Source organism: Seriola lalandi, unplaced genomic scaffold, assembly GCF_002814215.2.
Source record: "Seriola lalandi dorsalis isolate HSWRI2012SDOR001 ecotype SW California unplaced genomic scaffold, Sedor1 jcf7180002054486, whole genome shotgun sequence".
NCBI lineage: Eukaryota > Metazoa > Chordata > Actinopteri > Carangiformes > Carangidae > Seriola > Seriola lalandi.
Genome location: NW_019525039.1, coordinates 1,421,886 through 1,446,386, shown reverse-complemented (window position 1 = coordinate 1,446,386; position 24,501 = coordinate 1,421,886). Strand labels below are relative to the sequence as shown.

Sequence of the window (24,501 nt, the reverse complement as noted above, 5' to 3'; positions counted from 1 at the left end):
TCCCCTCCCTTCCCTTAATCTCCCGTAAGTCTTTTTCTACTTTCTATCTTTTATAGCTATCAGATGACAACCACTTACACACACACACACATACACACACACACACACACACACACACACACACACACAAACACACACACACAGACAGACAGACAAACAGGAAACACTTTGGTTTGACTGAACTGAGCATCCTCTGGGAGGAAGTGAAAGAGAACAGTGTGTTTCTGTGAGCCGGGGGAGTGCATCATGTGTAATGTCGCTCTCCCTTACTGCTTCCATGGTTGTGCACCACAGCGTGTGCCATTTGTGTTTGAGGTATGAGCGTGTGTTATGCAGACATCCCTATCGTTTTGACTCTCCATTGGCCTCTGTGTGTGTGTGTGTGTGTGTGTGTGTGTGTGTGTGTGTGTGTGTGTGTGTGTGTAACTGTGCACCTGTGCCTGTGTGTGCATGCATGTGACCTCAACTCTCAGGGGTGACCAACCGGAGAGTGCTAATAAGGTCTAATCAATGTCCCAGTAGGAAGTCAAAGCTCCCATGGTGCACTGCATCCAACAGCCCTTGAGGATACACCAGACAAGATGGTGCAACCTTGTTAAAATGGAAAGTCAAGCATTATTTGTGTAGTCAGCAAAGGTGCTTTTGTGTGTCTATGTGTGTATTTGATTTCCTTGTTTTATCTTATCTGTGTGTGTCATTAGCTGCACTGCATAAGTGGTCTAAATCCCCAGACTTATCAGGGACGGAAACGTCTGTTGAAGCAAGACAACGTAAGAAGTTACAAACCTTATCTGTGTTTGTTTGTGTGTGTGTGTTTTTCCTATGTTGGAGCCAGCTGGATACAAAGGTAAGTCCTAAATTAACACGTACAAGTCTGCACACGCTTAAGGTTGTGCCGATCCTGTTTTAAATTAAATAGCACTGACATCACACGCCTTAACAACCAGTGTCATCAGTGGCAAACCTCGCCCACAGACAGCTTGTAATTCCTGTAGACGTAAGGTGCATATTCCAAAATTTACCACAACATTTAATAGTAGTAGACGAATGAATGGCTTGGCAGTCAGAGCAACAAAAGATGGCTGCTGCATGAATTCTGAGAGCAGAGATATCAACTCACAAAATGGCTGTGTGATGGGTGAGCTGTTTTGATGTGGAGGCTTGGAGGGAAAATAACTTGTTGGATTGTATGTCTGAGTGGGAGTGAGCTGTCCGTGAGAGCTCATTTGCGTTTCAGACCTTCTAAATCAGTACGTGTCTGAGATGTGATGCTATTTTTAGGTTACAGACATTAGGCTGAGGTTAAAGACACGGTTCAGGTAGATGTGTGGGGCTGTTTATGGTTATACTGATAAGGGATGAATGTAGTCCTTGAGGTTCCTTATGGCGATAGAGATACGAGGATCTGTTTGTGTTTTTGTGTGTCTGTGAAAACTCGATTTATAAAAATCAAGAAAAAGGCAGCACAGGGAAATTCAGCAGTCTCCATTTTAAAAGATCAGACTCAGACATGTCAAGCCTCTGAATCAAATGGAGTCTTTTAAGGCAGTCAGCCAGATAAAATATGAAGGTGGTGAAAGGCTAAAAATATAAGATGTTCTTCTCTATTATGCAATTCCACTCTCAGCTTCACTTTTGTGAAAAGAAAGATGGGAATATAAGACAAAAAAAAACCTGTGGCATAGGAGCATATTTTTTCTCTCATCTGATATGATATTGGTAGTAAGAACCCCCCCCCCCCTTCAAAAATGTTGCATGACGCTGTTCTCAAAATGTTTTGTTTTTGTTTCTTTTTGTTGATGTTCGTTGTGTGTACCGTCTCATACAGCAGAAATGCATTAGACCTGATCAAAAAACAGAAACAGATGTAGTTATGCTATAGGCGAAAAGCTCATACCGCTCCCTGACCTTTCCCAGCCCCCACTTCCATGTCAATGCAAATCTCATTTGCTGACCCTGTCAGTTGCTGAATTATTAACAGACACGTGAGGGGCTCTTTGATCCATGCTGTTATTCCCATAGCATCACTCTGCAGCTGCAGCTCTGTTTGCGGTCTCCTGCATCATGACCGTCCCCATGCTACATCAGTGCATTCCCTCACGTGGATTACAGACAAATACTGAGTGGAATGTGCATATGGGATTGAGTATTTTTAGACCACTGTGCATTTAGAAATCAATTGTGATGGAGTGCACAGATGCACCGAAGCCTCGTTAAAATAATAAAAGCTCCTGAATAAAAAATTTTACATAAAAAATTAATTAGGAAAAAATAAAAAAGGCAGAACCCTGGCTCTGCTCAGTGCAGTTTAAATGTAATGACCCATTAATATCAGATAAGAAGATCTATCACTGGCTGTTACTGGCCTGTAATGGATACTGCAAACAAGATGGAGCAGAATGACAGCAAAATCGTGAAATGTCGCTGTTTTTTTAGGCCATGCTATTCTTTGTAGGGAGCAATGGAAAATAAACTGTAGCTCTTGGCTAACAGAGCAGACGGAAGCCAAAACAACAAAAACCTTGATTATTCTGCTTTGTTGCATAATTTCTGATGTTAGACTCTGCTCAATATACTCTTACATTAGGGTCTGATGTGAAAGCGAGCTAATACCCTTCTATTTATAGAAAGCAAATGGACTGATTATCACATGAGTATGAGAGAAATATTGCTAGAGCAATGCAACATTAATGGAACAAAAAAAAAAAAACGCACAGTCTAATTAGACTCCCTCATTTCACTTTAGCAATTAACTAAGGTCAGTGGTTATGTCACTGTTGTTTACTGTTCCTGCACCCTGCCTGGTAATGCCCTTCCTTGTCTTATTATCTTCCATTTTATACAGTATTAAGGCTTTTTCATAACATGTTTTCCTTTTTCTTTTTGTCCTGGTTTTCTTTGTAAACATTGTTGACTGGAAAACAGAGACTGCTCCCAGCATGCCTCCCACATCAGAGCAATGGGTACTGAATTTAAATGAAAATCTTTTTCCTGAGCAGAATCTTTTCTGAGCAAAGTTAATGTGTTTGTGTGACCTCTCTTCAAGTGAAGTAAAGTAGGTGCAGAGTTCAATGCAGCCCTCTTTCCTATTTTCAGGTTGCTTTGACTGAGTCAGCACAGTGGGGGCATAAACAAGATGTTATTTTAGAAAGACGATCTTTCTCTGCTCCGCAACAGCCGCAGCCATGATGATGAAACAGAAACCTTAGCACTAATATTTAAGATAACATTTGAATGTGTCGGTAAAATTGATAACAGAGTCTGTGAACTAGCGTGCACTTTATCAGTGGTAGAAAGCTTCTGTGGTCTGTCCTCGTACACAGGAAGCAGCAATATTGCAGTCAGGACAACTTGGCATTTTACTGACAGATCTGTGCTGTGATTGTACTCGGCTGTCAGGGTGGTGCACAACTTTCTGTTTTTTCCTGGCTTGGACAACCACCATTAACACGTCACAAGAGCTTTTAGAAGATGGGCCCACCAGGGCTGGCAGACAGTGATAAGAAAGGGATACGTTACACCCTCAACAGCCCCCCTGAGGACTCAGAGCGAACATCAGCTTACTAAGCTGCTACACTGCAGAAGTGAACTTTATCTTGTTTGAGTAAGTTACTACTCAGCTTTTTGTTCACTGATCAATCAGCTGGTCATTCAACAACTTAATAAAACACAAAACAAGCTGATAGTCAAATGTGTGTTCCTTACCGGCAGTGTTCTTCTGCAGCTTTCTGAGGGCCCTCAGCAGTCCCCTGTAGCCCTCATAGCTCTTATCGTTCTGAGTGTACAGCAGGATCTTCTTGGCATCGTTGAACAAACGGGAGATTCTGATCATGTCCGCAGAGAGAGAAGAAAGAGACACAGATAGACACACTATTTCACATCACTGGATAATTTAAAAGCCTGAGAGGATGTCCTCTCATTTTTGTAAAAGAATGAATTTGAATTATATAATGTTGATAAAAGATTAAAAAAATAATGTTACTACAAAGTCAGACAAAACTGTTTTTTCCTTTGCACTGAGTGAATACTTTGAATCCATCACAGCAGTGTATCGGTTTAACTATGAATAAGTATGAAGGTCATGTTACTCACATAGAATCATTGAAGTTTCCCACCACCCCGGGACTCTCTCCAGGGGTAGGATTGCGGAAGCAGGGGTTGTTGGCGTTACAGATGATGCCTTGTACCCAGGGGAGAGTACCCGCTGAGGGCATGGCCTTGTTCGGGAAATGGCCTGGAAAAATAAGCATACAAGTATGATAAGTTTTAAGTTTGGAATTAAATGGAAGTAACAAAGAGGGGAGGTCCACATTTACATACATCGTTAGACCTAAGTGGAGAAGAATATTTGGATATTTGTCATTCTTGCAAATCAGTTGAATGCTCCCAAGAGTGTTGTCTCAGTAACAAGTTCTTGCACTTTACTCTCAAAAAAAATATTCACCCACTAAAAACTACTCCACTGTCCGTAAATAATCATGTCTGCTGTTATAACGACAGTCAAGAGATCGTTAGTTTATCTGTGCAAACACCAACACTAGACACTGTATTTGCTACGGAGCTGAAATTACATGTGCAGAACATTCCCACAGATCCGGGAACCGTTCAAAAGAGTTTTCACATTGCAAAAATAAGATTTCCAGCAAATTATAACCTATGCAAGCTATAACACACAGACCGCGGCCGCCACTGCCTTTGGAATCAGCTTTAAAAAGTGCTGACTTTAACTTTGGGCTCGATTGTATGGGCTCTAATCAGCTGATTTTACTGCTACTGCTGCAATTTACGGAGGTATACTAGCTATAGAAAAGATAAGCATACAAGTGACAAGTGGGTCAGGAAGTTGACATACTTCTTAGAGTTCACTGGGTTAAACTAGGTTTGGACTGATTTGTGATACACTGGGATATGGTACCAATGATTTTGTTCCAAATAGGGGAACTGGTTTGGTGGTCAACAGATCGATCAAATGCGAGCTCATAGTGATTACATAACCACACCTGGTCGGTTCAAAAGTCGGTGCTGTAAGTCTGTGTTTGTGAACAGGCATAAAACAGGCTAAAATCTCTTATTGACTCTGCTAAAACTCGGAAATCACGTGTACAAAATGAAACTTATCTGAACGAGTTTACAACAAAATACCTGTAAGAACTTAAATAAATGAATAGCAATGGAAGAAATGTCTCTTGGGAAACCCTGCCTTTCCAAAAGTAAAAAAAAATATTTTGAAGAGCTGATACGATTTTTTTTTTTTTTTGTGTGAGTGTGTGCTTTCGACCAGTGATAATCTTATTGAGTTGAAACGTGGTCACAGTTGTGAAATTGGCTCTGGCAACGAATGATACTGTAATTCTTTTCCAGGAGCTGAGGGTCTATCACATGTTCACACAGTGCAAACAAATATTGACAAATCCAACAGATCCTTCTGTGACTTCTGTGACAATAACATGGAAACCTTGGATGACTAACATGCTGAACTTACCAAGAACCAAGAGGCAAACACTTTATCTACAAACTGACAATGTATTATAACAATAGCATAACAGAATAATTATCATCAGTAGTATTAAAATTTGCATGTAAAAAATATTCTTCTGAGATTAAATCACTTTTAATGTCGTGTCTCTCTCCCTCCCTCCCTCCCTCCCTTAAGGTCTGCTTACATTCATGTTGCTCGTAGGGCGGATAATGTATTCGGACCGAGATCAGGATGAAGAAGATGAACAGGGGCCAGATGATCTCAATAAGCAGCTGGATCTAAGAGAGGAAGACAAAAAGGATGTTAATCAAGCAAATTAAAGACATGTACCCTCGTGGTACATGTTGTGTAAAAGATGAGTCAATCAGTTCAACTAAGTTCATCTTTACTGCTTTAGAAGAAGAGAAGGAAAAAAACATCATCCTGAGTTGTGTGCGCACGCGCGTGTGTGTGTGTGTGTGTGTGTGTGTGTGTGTGTGTGTGTGTGTGTGTGTGTGTGTGTGTGTGTGTGGAGGGGTCTGTCAGCTGTTGTACTTTATAAACAGTAATCCCACCATGGGTCTGGGTAAAGTATATGGGTTAATTAGGGGAGACAGAGAGAAAGAGGTCTGCAGGGTTTAGAGGACTTTGTGTTTGTCCATCTGCTCCATATGGCCCCTCCACTTCAGCTGCCTGAGTCTCAGCCTTAACCAGCATGGCAGACATGCAGCGTGGGGATAAAGAACAAACACACTGTCTTAGAAAAGGCACTGTAGCCCTTTGTTGAAAATAATTGGACCGAAAGTCAAGCAGCCACAGCCGTCACTTTGAGGAAAGGTTTCTGCTTGATGAACAACTGGCTTAATTGTATGCAGATGAGCCTCCTCACATATAAAGAAGTACTATGCTGCAGCTTGGAACTGAATTTGATTCACATGACTTTGAGTGTGTGGGCATCAACCAAGACAAAATGGTAACTGGATAATGTTTTGACATGTAAATGTGGCATCGTCACATCTTTGAATGACTCAGTTATCTGTAAACTGTAAGGCTTTTCAGTCCAAGTGGCCTGCAGCAGAATTACATCATTTCCATTGTTGTGGGCTGCATACACATTGGATCCATGCATATTAATGAGGAAAAGTATAAACATGTAGAAGGCCTTTGTACTGCCTTTATGATGAAGTCATGTGATACTGGAAAGATTATGTCTGATTCAAAGTCGACTCCCTGAAAATGTGACTGAGACAAACCATTTATGGGAAGTCATACAAGAGAACTGAAAATAGAAACCCTCCATTTTGATTTTTGAAAGTCTTTTTTTTTTTCGACGGACCTAAAAAGCTGCTATAATACATTACGTAAATATGTGATACTGAACACAGCGTTGAAAAGTGAAAACCTCTGATCACAGAAACACTCATAAGGGATGAAAAATTATTTTAGAAAAAGTGGAATAAAAGAAGTAAACCCATAAAACAAACAACCAGGTACATAATTTACTGTGCACTCATCCAGTCCATTGTTCTTGTGAGTCAGTCATTTTGAAACACTCATACTTACAGTCTGTCTCCGTCGGTAGGTGAAGTTTTTCCAAAGCAGTAAACCCAGTTGAGTGGAGACTGCCATTTTGCCGTCTTCCTAACCTCGCTGAGCACGCTCCAGCTCCTCACTGAGAACCCAAAAAGACAGGGGCAGAGGGTCAATAACTGCAAACATGTAAATGCCCAACAGGCAAAACTAGCACTCAAAGTCAGCAAATACCACTTTCCACACTGTGAAAGCTTTGTTCCTATGGAGAAAGATGTGGTTTACCCATGCATAATGACGCACAAAAATAATGTGAAAACAGAACAGAAAATCGTTGCACCCAACATTAAGGAGCACAAAGTATGGCTGTAACGTCCAGGGGATCATGCCACAACAGGACAAGAAAAGCAATCACGTCAAAAGCAGAAATTTTCAAAATCGAAATACTGTGACGACAATCATCAAGGAAAAGAGGCAAACAGGAACACAACAAGCATTACCTAGCTGGTTATCATGTTATTCTTAAAAAAAAAATTTAAACAACAACAAACAAAGAACCATTGCTGACAGAAAATTATTATGACAACAGATTCACCTATTGAAGAAAACCGTTTCACTCTGAAATGCGGACCAGCCTAAAGTGCAGGAACACTCAGCACATGAAGTCGACTGATGACTGAGGAAGGCTGCTAACCACTGCAGACTGAGCTCCACTTGATGTAGAGTCATCTGTTCAAAGGTCAAGCTGCAGTCCAGCCGGGAGGATGAGTGGGAGGTGGGCAGTTTTCAAGTGGTGAAAGTCGTTGGCAATCCTTTCATCATCACGAAATTTCCTCATGTTCACAGCTCAATATCACTTCAAACTCCCATCCCTAATGTTCAATCTAAACAAAACAATCCGCTGATTAAACAGCACCGGTGGGTTTACTCAAAGCACTGTGACAAACAGATACACTTCTACACCTTTTTCTCTGATAGACTTTAGGCTTTGTCAGCATTATTAAATGACATGTGATTCATCCAGTACGGCAGCCTGTGTGGGGCACACACTTTTTTTTCATGGGTTTTATTCTATTTGCAGATTCAAAAGTCCTTGGATTTGTATTCTGACTCGTTTTATGCAACACGCTCTGATAGGACCTGCATCAAGCCCATCCTTCAGACAACAAATGCCAGTAAGGAGACTTATTGCAATTTTGTCATTTTGTGTTTCTTTTTCTACAGAAAATAAATTCCTTTCTTAACTGAATAGTAAATAAAACCTGAAAGCCCCACAAATCAGAACATGGAGTTCTCCAGCTAATTTTGTAATCCTGCTTTCTGAGACAGACAACTGGCCGTCAAGAGATAAATCAGGTAACACAGTAAAGACTGAGACCCTTAGCTCCTTGTTAAGGTCATCGTGATTTGCAGCACATGAGGAGGATATTTATGTAATGTATATAATGTAGTTGTGAAATGTATTTCCCCCTTCTTATATTCATAAAGAGGTAATTAACTTAAATACTACGTGTATATCCCTAAATGTCATACAACTCTATACAAAAACTAATGACAAATTTTTGACTCTGTTACTTCAAGTGTGTTGGGAAACTTGGAGCTGAAGTTGGAAATCTTTAGACAAAGGGCCAAGGCCATCCTGTTTGTTATATTGCATGTCCTTTATACAGAATAAAACTGATTGGTAGAGAGTGGAATAACAGCACAACCATGTCAAGGACACAGTTATGTTCAAACATGATGTTCTGCACTGATAATTTGCTTGTGGGATGAAAAAAAGATCTTCCCTAATGAAACATTTAATCCAGTTTTCTATGGTTTTTACACCACTTTTTTTCTAATGCAGTCATAATGATACTGTAATCACATCCAACCATTAGTCCAGCAGTATCCACTTACTTACAAGGTGAAACTCATTTATAAATTCACTGCCAGACTTTATGTCCTCTAGCATTAAATAATTCCCCCCTCTACCAATGGGGATGGCCAAAAAGACGTCACATTAGGAATCAATACAAAATAAAATATAATTACATATGTTAACCTTTCATTTTTAATACCAGTAACTCAGCTGCAGCACACAGATTTTTTCACTGTGACATGCAGTTGGCTGCATTAAATAAATCCACTGGAATGTATAATATGTTGCAATAAAAAAACCAACAGGAACTTTGAGATCAACAAACACCAGTGACCTACACTATCTGCTGTTCTGGTACATCTGTTTTCTCTATGAGTCACTCTATTTCATGTGAGCACTCACAGCAACTGTTTCATTGAGAGACAATGTAAAATACCTGCTGTGGGCTTACTGATAGACATATAATCCAAAGAAACAATCAACAACAGCACAATTCTTTCAATTCCACTGAATAAATAACTGCAAGAGCAGATCAGGTTATTTGCACAAGCTTTGGTCAAAAATCAACATCTTCTTTATTTATACAGTTGATTGATTTTTCCCGCGTGTATTCCACTACACTTCTATACAAATCCTATGAAATGAATGAGGATAAAAAACAACAAAACACCAATTACATTCCCATTCTGTCGTCTGCGAAATTGCTGCGTGTGTGGGTGGATATCAGTGTATACAATTTACACCTTTGCCACGTTTGACGTACATTTAATTGATTTTATTTTTTCTTCCCTCATAATTATAGGATATCCTTATTTTTGGTTTGATATCGCAACAAAACACCATGTGTACATGTTAATTTCGGATTTTAGGACCTGATTATCATCGTTCATTTTTGTATCTGAGTAGCTTTCTGAGTTCTCCTCCATATGATTCTGGTAAACACTGATGGTAATACATCGCATGCAGAAGTGAGGGGGTTTTTATCTGCTGAGTGTTGAGCAGCCCAAATGGTGCAGAGCCAGGGCGCCTCTAGTGGTCCACACTCTTTTTCTCATTTTTCGACTTGTTTACCATCAATCCTCGCTCACGTGTTATCACACTCGTATAGGATTTTTTTTCTCAACTCCATTGTCTCCCTTGTTTTCTCAACACACATGACAGGTCATTTAAAAATAGAAAGCTGGTCAACAGAAAAACAATTCACTTTTGTCATGACGAAAAAGACGATGTAAGTCCGTCGATGCTTTTGCATGAAAGAGACAGTTCGAATGAAAACAGAAAGCATATGCTTTTCGTCGACGTCGCAGCTCAACTGCATACATGCACATTGATATTTAAAAAAAAAAAAAAAAAAACACTAATACAACACATTACTACGCTGTCTCCGCGCACATCTTCGAAAAAAAGAACAAAACAAAACAGAAATGAAAAGAAAAACAGGCTACAGTTAACAGTCACAAAGGGCTATCTTTTCTTTTGCATTGTGACCAAATGTCAACACTATGACAGATAGTCAAAATTCATCGTCTGACTGACTGACTGACTGACTTATATGCTTATGTTTTAATTGTTCTGTTGAACTGAGGTTACTGTCGGTCATTCAGCGTCGCGATGCTGAGCTACAGCAGCGTCAAGTTAGCCATATGCATCTACAAGTCAGGCGAATGAGCCTTCAGAATTAAAGCTGCAACAAACAAGACTTGAAACTACCTGTCAGCAGGTAGTTATGCGATCTCCTGTTACCTTTAAAAATTTTTACTTTAAAGACAAACAAGAGAGAGAAACACAATATATATCCTTTCCACCTCTTTTTTCTTCTGGGTTGATAATCTGTGTCTTACAACGACGTTGCAACAAAGAGGCTTTTATTTTTTGGGATACCTCACCGGAAGCCATGCGTTAGCTATAGGCTAAATACCTTGACGTTACTACTCAAAGACGGACGAAGAGGATACTGACATGCATGATAAAAGAGCAAAAACCAGCAAGGAAAACACTTGTCATATTACCAAAACAACAACATTGCTTCGAACGTGTAATGTCCATTCAGCACACTGCAGTTCTCATTTAACTTTGTGACGTTAAAACGAGGAAAATCACAAAACTCTGCTAATAATTATCGGGATGTAATTCGCATTCAAGACCAAAAATATTTTACTTTTTGACATGAAATTACTCAAAACCACACACAGAATATTAAGTTAGCATAAAGTGATACAAAAATATGTTTTAGCTATCACACGGTGGCATACATCTCTTTGTTACTCCAACAAAGAAACTCACAAATCCCGCACAGAAAAACTCAACATAAAACTCCACACTCACCGACCTTGATCCTGAACGGTGTGAATATCCACTCCTTCTCTTTTCATAAATTAAAATCCGTCATCCAGAACATAACTTTATAAATGGTGAAAAAACTGTACTCCTCCTCCACGTTCCTCCGGTGCTCTGTCTCAGTGTCTGACAAAACTGTTTTTTTTTCCTCCAGCAGGCTTTTATAGCGCTGCTCGATGCGGAGCAGAGCAGAGAGAGCAGCAGAGGTAACTATCGGTCACCGTTTGTTGCTGCTCCCGTATAAGGCAAGCACGTGCGGCGTCAAAACATCTCTTAAAGGGCCAGCAACACCTCACAGCCTCATCAGTGCATTGCACAGCTTTTCAATTACTGTCTGGCTCAAGAAGGTTGTAAGAAAATATTAAATTACTACTGGTTCTACCTTTGGAGTAAAACTACTTTTACCTCTACTACTAAGGTTATATCCATCATCATAATTATCATTCAAAATTAATATTTTTCCCATGGGGGGAATTTGAAAGTCACATAGAGAAGTATACTACAAGGATTCTACACATTATAAAGGCAATGACATAGAAACACACAAAAAGACCCATAAAAACATAACCAGAACTGTACACATTAAAACAAGGACAGTGACATGACATGCAAAAAACAATAACCTGTGATACTATGATAATGGGAATGGCATGACAGAATGCCATCACTAGTGCAAATAAAAAGCTGTACACATCATGGTAAAAATTAACAACATGAAAAGGTAATTTTAGTGCAATAAAAAAAAAACTGTGTTACATCGGGTATAGCAAAGTCAATGTGAAAGTCACAGTATCTGTGTATGTGCAACAGAAGTGTTCAGTGCCTGACCCAAGTCTGAGTGTGTGTCAGAGTCGGGGGAGGGGGGCTTGCGGGGTGAGCAGAGGACAGGGATGGTTGTGAGTTGAGGAGCTGAACTGCCTTGGGGACAAAGGTTGTTGTCCTCTGTGCCCTACAACCAGGCGGTTTTGGGGTCATGTATCATGCCCACTGTGTGTTTGCAACATATGTGTATCATCTGTATTGTAACTTGAATATTCACAGCAGGAGATGGTACATAGTTGAGAGGATTATATTATATTATATTATATTATATTATATTATATTATATTATATTATATTATATTATATTATATTATATTATTCGAACTGTAACACTCTATCAGTCTTGTCTGCCCAAGTCTCCATGCATCCTCTTCCTATTTCTTCTTTCTAAAACGAATTTCTGTAGGCGAGTGTGAATGCAGATATGTGTCTGTATTTGTGTTAGCCCTGTGACAGATCCTTCGTGTACCTTGTCTCTCACCCAATGTGTGCTGGAATAGGCTTCAGCCCTCCGTGACCCTGAACAAGATAAGCTGCTTATAAAATGGATGGATAGATGTGAACTTATCATTGCTTCATTTGCACTTGCTGCTTTCATCCATCAAACTTAGAACTCAGAACTCAGCTGGGCAAAGACAGCAGGCCACGTGCAGTGATGCTTACAGCAATGCACAATGCATGTACATCAGTTGTTGTTGAATTGTGAATCGTTGTCACTCCTGGTCATTCTTGACCTTCAATTGGACAATTACCTTCACTTTGATCATTGAATGATACATGACTGTACTTTACATTACACAGGACGTGCATGAATGTAAAGACGTGCACAGATTAGAGTTACTAAATCATTGCCCGTTCAGACTTTTTGTGAGACATGAATATTCAAGACAAGAATCAAGAACAATTAATACAACCTGTTTTGCAGCGCCAGTGTGTTCTTCTGCATGAAATTAAAATGCACTCAGTTTTCCACTGTCTTATTGCTTGTTCCATTGAAGTGTCCCACTGCATGTGGCTAAACAATTACATGACTGTCCTGATGTGGCCTCTGGATAACAGGACCACTCTGCTGTCCAACAACATTCTGTTCAGGAGTGACGGTAAACACTTTACATGTCACCAGACACCAGCGCCTGGCTGGTTCATGTTTGTCCGACGGAGTGGCCGCCTGCCACCAGCACCAGATTATACAGAGCTCAAAAAGCTCTTCTGAGGGACCACAAGAGTAATTTTCAGTTCATAAAGACACAGTTGGGGTCAGGAGGGAGAGGGGACACCAGGCTGCACACCGGACACCCCTTGTGTTATCATGCATGTTTTAAGTCAAAGCAACTCAGTGGTGCATCAAATAGAACAACAATGGATGGTTCATCTGGCTGGTTGTAACATTCGCTGCAGGTCTTACTCCTCTCCACCATGGTACATACAGTGCGTTATGACTTTGCACTGCATACTGTAAGAGAAAAACCACCTTTACAAAAATAAAAATCAACCACAGCTGAACCCACACTTGCACCATCATTAACTTTTTGACTGTGTCATGTCCAAGTCCCCAGAACAAAGAGCAGAATTTCTCCTGAACTCTAATCCTATTTGTTTCATGGTTATCTTCTGTTGACATTTGTGAGACGCTTCAGGAGCCTGGTATACAGTCCATGCTTACTAATGTACAAAGAACCTGACAACCATCTGGCAGTGATTATCCAGCCTAGTCTGCCTCCACTGTCTTTTATTCTGTTCGCTTTGCTTAAGGGTGCAATTAGTTTAAAGATGGTGGACAGCTAAATTATTCTTTTCCTTTCTGTTTCCACTTAAATCTGTAGATACAAAGAAGGCGACTTGTATTTCTTCATGAAAGTTGAATTTTATTTCTTCTCTCACACAGTCTCAATTTAATATGGTCATTCTTTCATAAAATAATCTAACAAGTGTTGTGCTTGGTCCCTGGCAGCTGAAACAAGATGAAAGTGTAGGAAAAGGTGGATGATGGAAAAACATGGCAATAAGGCGGAAAACATGCATCATTTAAATGTTTTCTCCTCCACTGTGGATGGGGTACAGCGTTGTCTCCTATGGGGTCTCATTAAAACAGGATCCTTGATCAGAGTGATTAGCTACTTAATCCATAAAAGAAGCTTTAACAACTGTCTGCATGGATAAAGATGGATGATAATCATCCAATATGACTGGATCATAAAAATAGATATTTTTTTAATCTGAAGAATTCAGGGTTACTGAGGAAAACTGAAGCTGTGGTGATTTTCATGGTGTTGAAATCTTCCTGTGAGTCACTGAAAATAATGAGCTGGGAAGAAAAAAATGTGGTGTAGAAATAGTTCCATATTACAGAGAATAAAATATAAATGAGTTCTAATATGAGGAGTTTGTGGCTTTCTGAAATGGTTACATGCCATTGCTGATTCTAAAATAACATTTTTTATTTAATAAAGGCCAGATTATTTTCTGTGAAAACCTGGATTCTTTCAATAATCATAGACCTTCTCAGTGGTTAAATCTAATCAGCTATTTTATTGATTTATTTATAAAACCATTTATAAAGAGAGGCATTGATTAAATTTGCTTTTAAATGATACAATTCAAAAGTAATACATTTATAATAAAATGTGAAATTTAATATTTTCATTTTATCATTCTGTCTTCACATGATAAATACTGTAAATTAATTTTTTTTTCTAATGGATTTAAAAAGACGATAAAGAGTCAAATCAGAACAATATAATGATTCATTGATTCATAGAAGTAAACAGTTTTTTCTGTTGTCTCTTTCTGTCCTTTCAGAAGGTCAGAGGTTGCGGTCAGCTACGCAGCAGCTCCCTGGAGACAACGGGGCATCATTGTCTTGTTCCCGGCCATTTGAGGACACTAAACTGCGAGCATGAAATTTACCAAAAATCACACGACAGATTCTCAACAACATGCACAAGTACAAAGAGTTCACCTTTGCCTGGTCCGGGACAAAATGTTGGAACCGGAGAATGAATACAACAACAGTCCGTTTTCATCAAATTATACTGCAAGGACAGAGGAAAGGCATGACTATAAAGTGGGTAGTGTTTGAAACCGACGAATATCTGTCTCTACTGAGTTCATCAGTTCACCGCTTATTCATTGTGATTATGCGTATAGTGAACTGTCAGGTGCAGTTATTCCCACTGGCTGGAGAACAATGGTTTGTTATGGCTGGCGCAGCATGAGCTAGTTTACACACTCACCGCTTATGGGATCACTGTACTAGAACCAACTTGAGATGTTAAAACGCTCTTGGATTTTCTTGGCTGTGGCTGCAGGGACATGACAACGAGAATGGGAAAGTCCAAAACTTGGGCTTCTTGCAACAGTTCACTGAGTGAGAGCATGTTCATGCAGGTGGACTGCAGGTCTCTTGAGGAGAAGAAAAGACATTGGTACACACAAAGAAAAATGCAGAAAACTAGGATTGTTCTGCTTAAAGGAGGATTTATACTGTAAATAGTGTAATGTGGCTGGTTTGTAAATATAAAGTATGTGAAACTCATAGTAATTTGTCATGAAATGATACTGTCATTTTTAGAGATCACATATTGCGTGCTTGTGATCCACGCTTGGTCGACTTGTTGGTGTTGGAACCAGAGTTTAACCACGAATGAACAGTGGAAACACACTCAACATGTGCATAAGTACAGGCATTCATTGGCATGAAGAACACAGAAGAGCGCCAAGCTTTAAACACAGTGCAACCCAGATTAGCAGTCGATCCAAGCCTTTTCCATGTTCTTTATGCCAGTGAGTGCCTGTATTTGTGCACATATTGAGCACAATATCACTATCACTATATCTGCATCAATTTTCAGCATTCATCAGCTCCTCTCCTTTTTTTCTGATTAAAAGTTGATCCAAGTCATCTTAGCAAGAAAGAACTTAAAATGTCAGATTCGACTTCAATATTGTCTCAATATCTGACACAAGCAAAAGCTGCACTGCATCTTTCTCTCATAGATAAAATTCATACAAGCCTTTGTCTAAAAGTAGCCAAAATACAAGCTTAGGATAATTCACTCGCTCAAATACCATGCTCTTATCTTCAAATGAGGTGATGAGATGTAAAATGTTGTGAGGAAAATCCTTTTAGCTTCTGAAAAATGTTAAAATCTTTGAGTCACGGACACTCATCCAACTTGGTGAAAAGCTAAAATCCAGACATCTTATACCTGACTGAAAGACTAATGACTTTAATGTTTAATCTGTTGCCTATACCATTCAAAGAGGGTACCTAAACACTTTCTATAATCCACAGTAGCTACTGTTCTTTACCATTTATAGTCTTTAAGCCAATAACCTACATTGTGGACCCAGATGCCCTTTGATCTCTGTGAAGCCTGGCCTTTCCACATCACCATCATCAGTTCTATGGGATGAAATAAGGGTGACAGTAGCCTAATCCTCATTTTGCTGCATGACCCACTGGAAGCAATTCAAGGGTCCCTGTAGAATCTCTGACTATAGCTTTTTAATTGAGAGACTTGTCAATGTTAAATCGAGGGAAAGTGGAAAATAGAGCACAGTCGCACTGTTACATCAAAGTTTGAGCAGAGAGGATGAGGTGAAGAACCTGTAATCTCTTTCTGAGAAAAAGGACTTCTAGGCATCTTGGCCATACTGGATACACTGTTTGTATTTTGAAGGTTTGGAATTTGGGCTCAGTGTAAATACAGTTATTTTGCACTGAAATGTTCATTGAACAGTTTTTCTAATTCACTTGAAAATGTGTCTGTTGAGCACTACTTACTTTTTTGTCGTTGGGATTCTGCCTTTTAACTTGAATGCTTGGATTCTTTCCCCACTTCATTTCTAAAACACGGAGCACTTCCTCATTTCCACTTTGACCGATAGTAACCCTGAACACAAACTGCAACAGAGAATGTACAGCGGTCTTTTTTTCTTTTTTTTGCAGGAATACATGAAGCTGCAACATGGCACAGTTTCCACCTTGTGATTGTCGAGCTCCTAAAACTGTAGCTGTGGTAAACAAAACAGAACATACAGACATGTCCGTGTGTATGATGCGGGTACAGACAGGCAGGATGAGAGGAAGATGAGGAGGAGGAGGATGGGAGATTTGTCTGATAGTAACCCCGGCACAGAGAATGAAGGAGGAGGGGAGATTTGTCCGATAGTAACCCCAGCACAGAGTATGATGAAGGGAAGCATGATAGGAGGGGGTTGGTGTCCGGAATGCCTATATTTAACTCAACACTGCAAAAAATGTGTCACATCTATTTGTACGTTTATAATAATAATAATAATAAAAAGATTCTCCTAAAAATTCACCTGTTATTTGAAACCATGCAAATGCCACCTCAGTCCTGACGACCTGATGTGCGGAGTGCACGGGATTTCACTTCCAATCTGCGATTCATGTCACAGTAAACAAAGAATGGAGTGAACTGAATGACTGATGGGAAATATTTTTCGAAAATATTAAGATGACACAAAGAACAACCTCGGTTGCTGGAACTATGTTAGATAAACATTGGTTTGAGTCTCTCCTCCTGCTCGCAACGTCGACACTCGTGTGGCCTTCAGGTGCTGTCGAAAATACTGCAACTGCAAATGGAGACGAGCATCTACCAAGAAAACAGTAAATCAATCAGCCACGCGCAGAGATAGATCGGCTGGTTTCCCAAGTCTTCATCAAAATTACACTGTGTTATAATTAAATTTAACCCACTAGCCCATAAGCTAGGTCTGTATTTTAATTTTGTGGCTTTTTATGTTGACAATTGATGATCACTTTTTGACTTTTACTTTCAAATAAATGTAGTAGGCTACAATAAAATTTAAATTACTTGTATGTATCTCCCTCTGCAGTGAACCGAGTGAAAGATGTAAATCAAAACGTATTTCCGTTAATCGTTTTTTAGAAAATTTGTAGAATTATTGCTTATTTCCAGCATTCAGCATCATAAGTTACAAACAACCACGTAAGTTAAAAGATAATACTGGCTTTCTCAAGATATTACTAATGTGTATACAGGTTTTGTGGTTGCACATGGAAGTCATTGTATTCCTCCATCACAGTCCAGTTCACTTAAGACTTCCCTCTGCGTGACTTTACTTGTGTGATATACAGACACCCAAAATAATAATAATAGTCCTGGCACATGTCAATTATTTTCATTCTTTATTCTGACTTAATTAATCAAATAATTTTACACGTTTTACGCCAACACTCGTATAACGGAGAGGAAGAGCCCGTGAATGCATCGTGGTTTGACCGCTGGTTACCTCGTACTGCAGCCATCAGAGAACTGGGTGAAAGGGGAATGATGTCACTGCTTGGCTGAGGACGACTGAGGAGAACAATGAAAAGCTCCAGAGCTACTAGAAATGGTTACTTAGCAGAAATACAGCAATGAAGAAGCTGATTAGCACCGATATGTTTAATGTTTATGAACAGCACAAGGATGACTGAATGCTAACCTCCCATATTCCTTCCACCAAGTTAAAGGAAGCATAACGATTTTGACTTGACAGTATTTTCAACCTCCTATAATCAAATCAAATCTTTAGTAATCCATGATTATTCTTTTTTTTTTCTCCAGAGGCATCACTATATTATTCATACAGGGATTTACATACATTTATGTACAATTCAAGAGTAAATGTTTCTCCAGTTTCTTTCTTCAATCTATGAGTTACATCAGGTCAGCGAGTGAAAGCTGTTTGAAGGATTGCCAGCAAGATTTCCAGTAAGATTAAGCAGTGGTTTTCTTAAAAAGAGGGATTATATTAGTCTCTGTAATTAGGCTTGTGGTATATTTCTCATTAGAACTGAATGACAAGGTCAAACTGCGCTTCAAGGGATGAGACATAAATCATCTGTCATTTGCTTTGACATGACAAGAAATTCTCAGGGGTGGGAGCATCGCTTTGCATGCACGACCCTATTACAGAACACTGTCAAAGAAAACACATGAATTCTTCGTATCATGAGATGAAAGTTTTTTTTTTTCAAGGAAGAATGAATCAGATAAGAACATAAATGACCTAAATGACACTGTACAGCCTGAGGTCATTGTGCAACAAATCCCATTGATTATATCCACAGTTGCTGTGTATAGCATTCTTGTAACATGATATATAGAGGATGTGTGTTTATGTTCTATGTGCTGTAATTCATGTGTGTGGACTATGGGCCAGGGAAGGAGCAACAATTTGCCATTAATTTCCCAAACTCCTCAATTACTGACAGAATTATTATGAATGATTTGTGTTTGTCCCTTATACATATTGTACGCATGTTACTTGGTACATAGTGTTTTAGTGCATACAGCACATGTGTGACCTATGGGCAGATACTGAATAATGATTTCCCATGCAGCTCCTTTGGAAGTGCTCTAGTTATAACACAGCTGGTGAATGAGGCCATTGTTGCAGTACTGGGTTTCAGATATATTTTTCTGGGAATTTGCTTGAAAACAATTCTTACTCATAAATCATGACCCTAACTAATTTGTACATGTTATGTGTGCACTATGTACTGCTTCATTTTTTTTTTATTTCTAAATGGGATACACTTACAAACAAGCCCCTACACAGACAGTTCACACACAGATTTCATTCCCAGTTCATGTAATATCTAAGCAACAAATCCTCCTTGTTGTGTAAATTTATGATACAAAATTTCTGTTTACACTATGTTAGGAATCAACTCAAAGTCAATATTTTGCAGCTACAGTTAATAGTGGTGTTGAATGTGAACATTAATTCCTGACCTTGAGGCAGCTGTTTGAAAAAAAAAATCTCAAAATCTTAACTGCATCTCACGGCCATTTTTTTTATCAAAGTAGTGATGTTGCATTGATTATATTGATTTATGTTTCTTATATTTTGTCCTCCTTTGGTACATAAATGAGAGTGGCTTTGAATATAGCTTAGCTTGAAGAGGAACACCACTGATTTTACACATCAAAGTAAGTCTGTTTACAGGTCTGAGGGGACCATTACGCCACGTGTGAAAAGCTGTCTCAAGTGGTGTCAATTGAGTCAGCGTCGGTCGAGGCTGAAGACTACAAATTTGAATATGAGCAAAATCTGGAGGTGTGGAGAAACTTACCAGACCTCTGCAAAGTTAAATCAGTGGAGTATTCTCTCAATGCCAGGCCAGACCCGCCAGAATGCAACTATTGTAACTCATGCTTGAATTCTTGTAACCAGCTTAGACCCACAGTGTATAATCAACCTATCAGTCTATAAACAAGAATTTGAAATAAAGAGGCCCACTGCACCTGTGAACCTGTCCTGGCCTCCTATGAACACTGCTGAAAGAAACTTGCCCCATGTCAAAGCTTAATTTCTGACCTCTAGTCTAGGATGTGCAGGGCTCCCTGTTCAATGCATTCTTCATGTCATGGGTGACTTTGAAGCTACTGCCTATATGTAGCAGATCATATTACCAGGACCTCATATGTAAAACGATTTAGTTCGGCATGTCCTCAGGAAAAACACACACAACCTTTTATAAACTCACAGAATTTTACAATTGATTAAATAAAATAAATGCGCCATTTCTGTTCCTGACACTGTTTTGTTGTGACCTACTGTGTTCTGGACATTTCACTGGTTACATCATTAACACAAGGACACAAAGGATCATGGTTATATTGCTGCTATGAACTCCTCCTTGTGACCCACAAGACCCATGTTCACAGCCAACATATAAAGTGTGAAGAAGTATTTGAGCACAATTCAAAGACATATTCATGTGTTGTGGACAGAAAATTGTTTCAGATTTCTGTGGACACAAAAATATCAATACTCCCTCTCCGTCTTTAACACACACACACACACACACACACAAACACACACACACACACACACACACACACACACACACACACTCTCACACAGACTTCTCTTGCCTGCGTCTAGCAGACGGTAGTCATGAGTGTGTGTGCGCAAGCATTTGAATTTATGCGTGTGTGTGCATTTCATGCTTGTTTGAGTCTCAGAGGTGTTGACTAAAGGCTGTGTTGACATCAACAAACATCCTCTTTCCTTCAACCATTCCATGTGTCAGAGTTTCTCAGAGAAAGTCATGTGCTGCGGGTAAATGCTCGGTTACAGGCCCCAGTGAGCACTGTACTTAATCATGGAGGAACTGGGTTAAACATTTTCTTACGTAAAGGGACAGTCATCATGGGCATTTTAAGGACAGTTGTTTAAAAATAACTTTAAATTGGATTAGTTGAAACATTAATAAACTTTTTTTTTTTTAATTTTTGACTTGTCAGGAAGAGCCCAGATGGAATTAATTACATTAACAAGGGTTCAGTTCCATTCATACTCCCAACTGAGTCCTCATGCATGATAGCACGGCCCTGAAACTGGCAACACTAGATGGAATGCAGCCCTTGTTAATGTTATTAATTACATCCGTGCTTTTCCTGTTAGGACGTGTCTCACTGGGATACTGAGTCACTGCAGCACCAAATACAGCTAAGAAAATTTTTGATTTCAATATAAACAGCTTTTTGAATTTAGTGAAACTTTGAAAATTATGTATATTAAGGAAAAATAGAAAAAAACATAAACATAGCAAAAAGTACAAAAAAATATGCTGATCCAGGGTAATCACAACAGACAATGGACAGACAAAGAAAATGAGAAAATTCAGTATTCTATTCAAATATGTGAATTCAAGCAGCATGAATATTCATGAAGGGACATATAATACGTGGAAAAATACCAGTGACAACGATATATATATATAATGTGCAAAATTAATCACTTTCTATCATTTCAAATCTTTTTTTTTTTTTTTAATCAAGGTATGTTTTCATCTGAAGGATTAAGGATTGCCCAGACTTCCCCCGCTGTCATGTAAAACTTTGTGGCTCTCTGCCTTTTCATTGCGATATACACAAATAATCCACTCCAGACTCCAGACAGGAGAGTTGGTGCTGCTAGATTTTCAGAAGCATCATTCTGATCTTTTGTCATTTCCGTCTCTTCAAATGGATTAGTTTAAGGTATTTGCTTTTATTTGAGGGTTCAAATTCCCAGACTACCTTGGGAAAACAAGAGTGGAAAAGGTTAATAATTGCCAACACTGCCAAAATATCCTCAAGTCAGCTAGAAATGATCAATTCAGAGTTGGATTTTAACCTGGATGAGAGAGATGAATGAACAGACTAATATGAAGCTCCTCAGTGGTCAGGACTTTTTGCCAGTCAGCTGAGTGTGCCAAAGGGAGATCATATGCTCATCAACACCCTTCCCTGCATACAATATCCAAAAGTTCAAAAATAAACACAGTCGTGTAAAACATGCTCACACTCTTAACAAGATGAAAACATGATTTATTTCTCTTTTAAATGAACGTCACCACCCTCTTGCATCCTGTGTTTGCTTCTACAGATGAACATTACCAAACAAGCTTAACACATATGTGTACCGTTCAGATATTTCTGTGTAGAGAAGCCATTAAGCACACTGATAAGTATATACTGTAAGCACGCAATGAAAGTGTATAAGTGTCACATATAATGCAGGGTTTGCAGCAGGCGATAGTCATTTGCTGAGTACAGTTTGCTGCATAATGCGCCCATACCGTACTGACAGTGGGCGACCATTAAGAACTTATAATAACAATGACCTTATTTGTATAGCACCTGTCATATGAAGATGAAGCCCAAGATTAAAAAACAATGGCGAGGAACTAAAACAAAATTAAACCAAAACAACAAGTTTTAAAAAATCAATTAAGTTAACCAAAAGTAAAAGCCAAATTACTGTAAAAAGATAGGTATTCAATTTCTTTTTAAAAACACAGGGGGAGTTTCCTTGTTTGATCCGAGGGGAGGATGTTCCACAGTCAAGGGCCTTAAAAACATGAAGCAGCCTCACCAGATTTCTTGTGGCACAACTTCTAAAGGACTAAAAGAAAGGCAAAGGAAGATTAAACTGTTCACCATGTGTGTGTGTGTGTGTGTGTGTGTGTGTGTGTGTGTGTGTGTGTGTATGTGTGTTACAGCAACTGTTAGTGTTTACATCTGGGGGCATTTAAGGTTGAGTATGTCTGCATCACATCAACTCACATCTTTGTGTGTGCTTGAGAGCGTTCGTTCCAGAGTGCCTTGAGTCGTGTGGTTGTGTGTGTGTGTGTGTGTGTTTTTGTGTGTGTGTGTGTGTTTTTGTGTGTGTGTGTGTGTGTGTGTCTACCGGAGCAGCTGTTATGATGCTGATTTATAGTATAGATACTGATGGAACTAAATATCTCACAGTTCTTTTTCTACTGATTCCAAACAAACACAGGTGCTTTACTTGCTGAGTTAACACATTCCAGACCTTGAATGATACAAATGTAAAAACAACAAAATTCAAAAATATAAAGGCACTGTGTTTGTACTGAAATGTCCTGATGTCATCTAAGCAGCCTAATTACAAATGTTTACATGCGAACCACCAGTTCGTGTTTTGTGTCCTCACGAGCCTTTCTAAAATTGACTCTATGTGTGTGTGTATCAGTGTGCTGACTAGCCATCTGCCGCCCTCTGTTCTATATAATGCTCTATTCATCTCAAACAGCTGGCAGCCACACTGACCTCTGTCTATTCTCCCTCTATCTGTCTGTCTGCTGTTCCTTTCCCAGTCTGATTATTCAGGTCTCCCACTGCCTGTGGAATCCCAGACACATCACAGAACTACAGTATTTACATGTTTTTGAGAGACTTTTGTAGATTCTTTGGAAAGTTTCGGAGAGTGGTCAACTGTAAGGGGAACAACAAGGAGTGTAGAAAACATTAACCCTCTCATGATGTTAGTGAATAATTTACATTAATTGCGTTCCCATGTCAGTTGTGACAAGTGATGACACATTTGAAAACCTGTGAAAGGTTGTGATGATGAGGCACTATAAAAACAACTTTAAATCTTTTATTTTTTGGTGTCAAAACCAATCTGTGTAACATAAATTCAACCAAAAGGGTCATGCTCTATTTTTTTATATATAGTATTTATAACTCTATATATACAGACGACTGTATCATCTCATTGGACAACAGTATGAGCTTTTACTATGTTGTGTTGTTGCCGTGTCTCTCTGAAAGCCGCCTTATTTGTGTATTACACATACGAGCATGCATGTGTTAGCAGCCACCTGAAAGACAAAAGAAGCTAAATCAAACCAAAGTGAAGCAATGTAGGGGAGGCCCTTTGTAACATCAGTGGTGTCCTTGATGCAGGAGTGAGCGGAGGAGGATGTGAGAATGTTGCACTGTGAAATAAAACAAACTACATTTTACCAACTCAAACACAGACCGAACCCAAACAACAGTGGGAGAGGGCGAGGGATTTACGCCGCCCTATGTAATGAAGCGGGCGAACCAAATTCTTTCTGATGATCCTTATCTCTGGCCTCCAGATCCCTGCAGGGTGAGCCTGTAGGAAGGAAGCAAGCCCTATAGACAGCGTGTTTGCGTATGCAAGACAG

The 24,501-nt window shown here is 39.3% G+C and overlaps 1 protein-coding gene and 1 long non-coding RNA gene across 5 annotated transcripts in view; one reads left to right on the top strand and one right to left on the bottom strand.

The window, feature by feature from the left end:
* Positions 1 to 11,325, bottom strand: part of LOC111659723 (phospholipid-transporting ATPase ABCA1-like) — a 41,595-nt gene extending 30,270 nt beyond the window's left edge. For 2 of the 4 annotated variants that reach the window (XM_023412735.2, XM_087175737.1), the window contains exons 1-5: positions 7,584 to 7,742; positions 7,022 to 7,130; positions 5,664 to 5,757; positions 4,093 to 4,234; positions 3,706 to 3,824 (exon numbers count right to left, since the gene is read on the bottom strand). In XM_023412735.2, the coding sequence (XP_023268503.1) occupies positions 3,706 to 3,824; positions 4,093 to 4,234; positions 5,664 to 5,757; positions 7,022 to 7,087 (421 nt within the window). In that variant the 5' untranslated portion in view covers positions 7,088 to 7,130; positions 7,584 to 7,742. Of the gene's footprint in view, positions 1 to 3,705; positions 3,825 to 4,092; positions 4,235 to 5,663; positions 5,758 to 7,021; positions 7,131 to 7,583; positions 7,743 to 11,174 lie in introns of those variants that run through there. The other 2 variants (XM_023412733.2, XM_023412734.2) reach the window with 2 other exon arrangements.
* Positions 7,796 to 16,763, top strand: LOC147818762 (uncharacterized). The gene is made up of 2 exons (XR_015437658.1): positions 7,796 to 8,163; positions 14,808 to 16,763. It is a non-coding gene; the product is annotated as an uncharacterized LOC147818762 (long non-coding RNA).
* The last annotated feature ends 7,738 nt before the right edge of the window (positions 16,764 to 24,501 follow it).